The sequence below is a fragment of the Toxorhynchites rutilus genome, chromosome 3 (assembly GCF_029784135.1).
Source record: "Toxorhynchites rutilus septentrionalis strain SRP chromosome 3, ASM2978413v1, whole genome shotgun sequence".
Classification (NCBI taxonomy): Eukaryota; Metazoa; Arthropoda; class Insecta; order Diptera; family Culicidae; genus Toxorhynchites; species Toxorhynchites rutilus.
In genome coordinates, this window is record NC_073746.1 from 54,508,378 (window position 1) to 54,510,611 (window position 2,234).

The 2,234-nt window shown below is 41.1% G+C and overlaps 1 protein-coding gene across 1 annotated transcript; it reads left to right on the plus strand.

The window, feature by feature from the left end:
• The first annotated feature begins 939 nt into the window (after positions 1-939).
• On the plus strand, positions 940-1,984 carry LOC129776531 (probable 39S ribosomal protein L24, mitochondrial). Its single transcript, XM_055782232.1, has 2 exons — positions 940-1,194; positions 1,259-1,984. Exons 1-2 carry the CDS (start codon positions 1,102-1,104, stop codon positions 1,919-1,921), a joined length of 756 nt encoding a protein of 251 aa, XP_055638207.1. The 5' UTR covers positions 940-1,101; the 3' UTR covers positions 1,922-1,984.
• The last annotated feature ends 250 nt before the right edge of the window (positions 1,985-2,234 follow it).

Here is a 2,234-nt window from a genome sequence, read left to right on the forward strand (position 1 = left end):
GCAAGTTGTGAGTGAATTTTGAATGAAAATTGTGCCCGATGATGATTTTATATTTAGATTCCCAATAAAACTGTCTCAATAAGAAAACGTGCCCCGCCAGTGTGCCAAACAAAATAACAACGATTCCGTTTAGAAACTATTAGGGTTTTATTTGTTTTTCCAATATTTTTCAAGTCTATAAATATCTTCGCATATTTTCAAATATCTTAAAAATAGAGACATTTGTTTACATTTGGCATCCCTGATTCGAACGCTAAATTCTGTTTTTTGACGTTTTGAGGGATGCGAGTGCGAGTAAATTCAAAAAACTTTGAAGTAGCTCGCACGCCGAATCACACATGACACTAACTGGCATGATGTGTTCACACGGTGTGAGTAGCTGCACTGCAGTAACTGACTAGATCGACTCGTATGCTTACTCGCACCGTCTGAACCCGGCTTAAGGCTAAGGTTACTTTGGATAGGAGTACGCACGAAAATTTGATTGTACGAATAGAAACAAACAATTTTGTTCGATAGAAGCTGACGAATACGAACGAAGCAAGGGGGAAGCAATGTAACCACACCAATACAACTCAATGTGGTTGTTTAGCTTCACTATTGCATACAATTCGTACGACCACTTTTCTGCATCCAGTGTCACCGCCGCCTAAGTCAAATGTCTTCAAAACCAAGACGGGTCTATGGTACTAGGTGAGGCCGTTTCGTCACTAAGTTGGTTAGGGGAGCGGTATATGAAAACAGTACGGAAGAAAGCAGAAGGGGAATTTTTTCCTCCAAGTGTGAAAGAGACAGACTGATCACGAGCGAGCTTGGGCACAAGCGTATTGTGTTTTGTTTACAAACAAAACACAGTAGCCTCCCAAGATGGCTGAAGAGTGGTTTTAGCAAGTTGGCCCACCTTAGGATATACTTCTACGCGCCTTGTTCAAAACGAAGACATGTCTTCAAACCTGGCATCTTCTCCTTGCTTTGTGAAACGTCAAATTCAATAACACTAAACATTGAATTTTGATTTCATAACAATTTTCATGCGAACTCACTTTTTTAGATCCACTACTTAGAATTTGCATTTGGAACCGTTGATAAAATTATCCCAATATGCGTATAACCGCAGTGTTGCAGAAAATTGGCGAATTTTCGAAAAAGTACGCCAACCTACCTGAGTCTTACGTAAAGCGGAGTATGGAACAAGTCAGATGAGAACTAAGAAAGCCGGCATGAATAGAATGCTGTTATACATTCAGTTATCTTTTAGGTACACTGGAAAACTCCTCGTGGTAAACCTCAGTATCTGCCCCGGACGGTGGAGCGCAAAAAGTATCGTTTCACGACAAATCGTCCTTGGACGGGACAGTTCCGCCAGCAGAATATGCCGGGAACTATTCGCAAAAAAGTGTTTGTCGAGCCGATCGCCAACTGGTCGTTCTTCAGAGGAGATCGTGTGGAGCTGCTCGTTGGGAAAGATAAGGGGAAACAGGGTATAGTGAGTCAGGTTTTCCAGGAGCGCAACTGGGTGATTGTGGGTGGACTGAATTGTCATCTACGAAAAGTTGCGGATGAAAAAGACTATCCGGGAGTGATGATAAAATCAGAATCACCCTTGCTTGTTACGGGTCAGGTTCGTTTAGTAGACCCGTCCGACCTTCAGGGGACAGATATTGAATGGCGGTACACCGAGGATGGCGAGAAGGTTCGGGTTTCAACGCGCACGGGAAGAATTATTCCAATTCCTAAATCGGACGACGAAACTCACGACTATAAAACGAAAAGTGTGTACATAGAGCGCCCCAAAGATACTCCTGCTGGCGTGGTTCAAGAAATCACTTTCAAACCGTCTTTGCAAACATTTGAGATGGAAATAATGAAGGATATGGGAATTTATGAAGACAGGATACCTACGAAAACATATTGGTACTAGTTAAATATAACCATGTTTCGAATCAATAGAAAAATAAAGTGTAAATGTAAAAAATTTAAACAATTCATATAATGATGATGTTTTCTCTCATAGAGGCCATAAACTACAAAGTTCATTCGGCTTCCACCCTGTAGGAGTGTATTCCAGAAAACATTTTATTTCAACGAAGAACATCACTGGTAGGAATACATCTCCAGATCAGTGTTTCCACAGATTTTCGTCATTTTTGGTACAGATTCTGTGCAGTACAGAGTACAGATTCTCGTCGAAAAGTACAGAACGGTACAGATTTTTTTCCACGTGTGAAAATTTC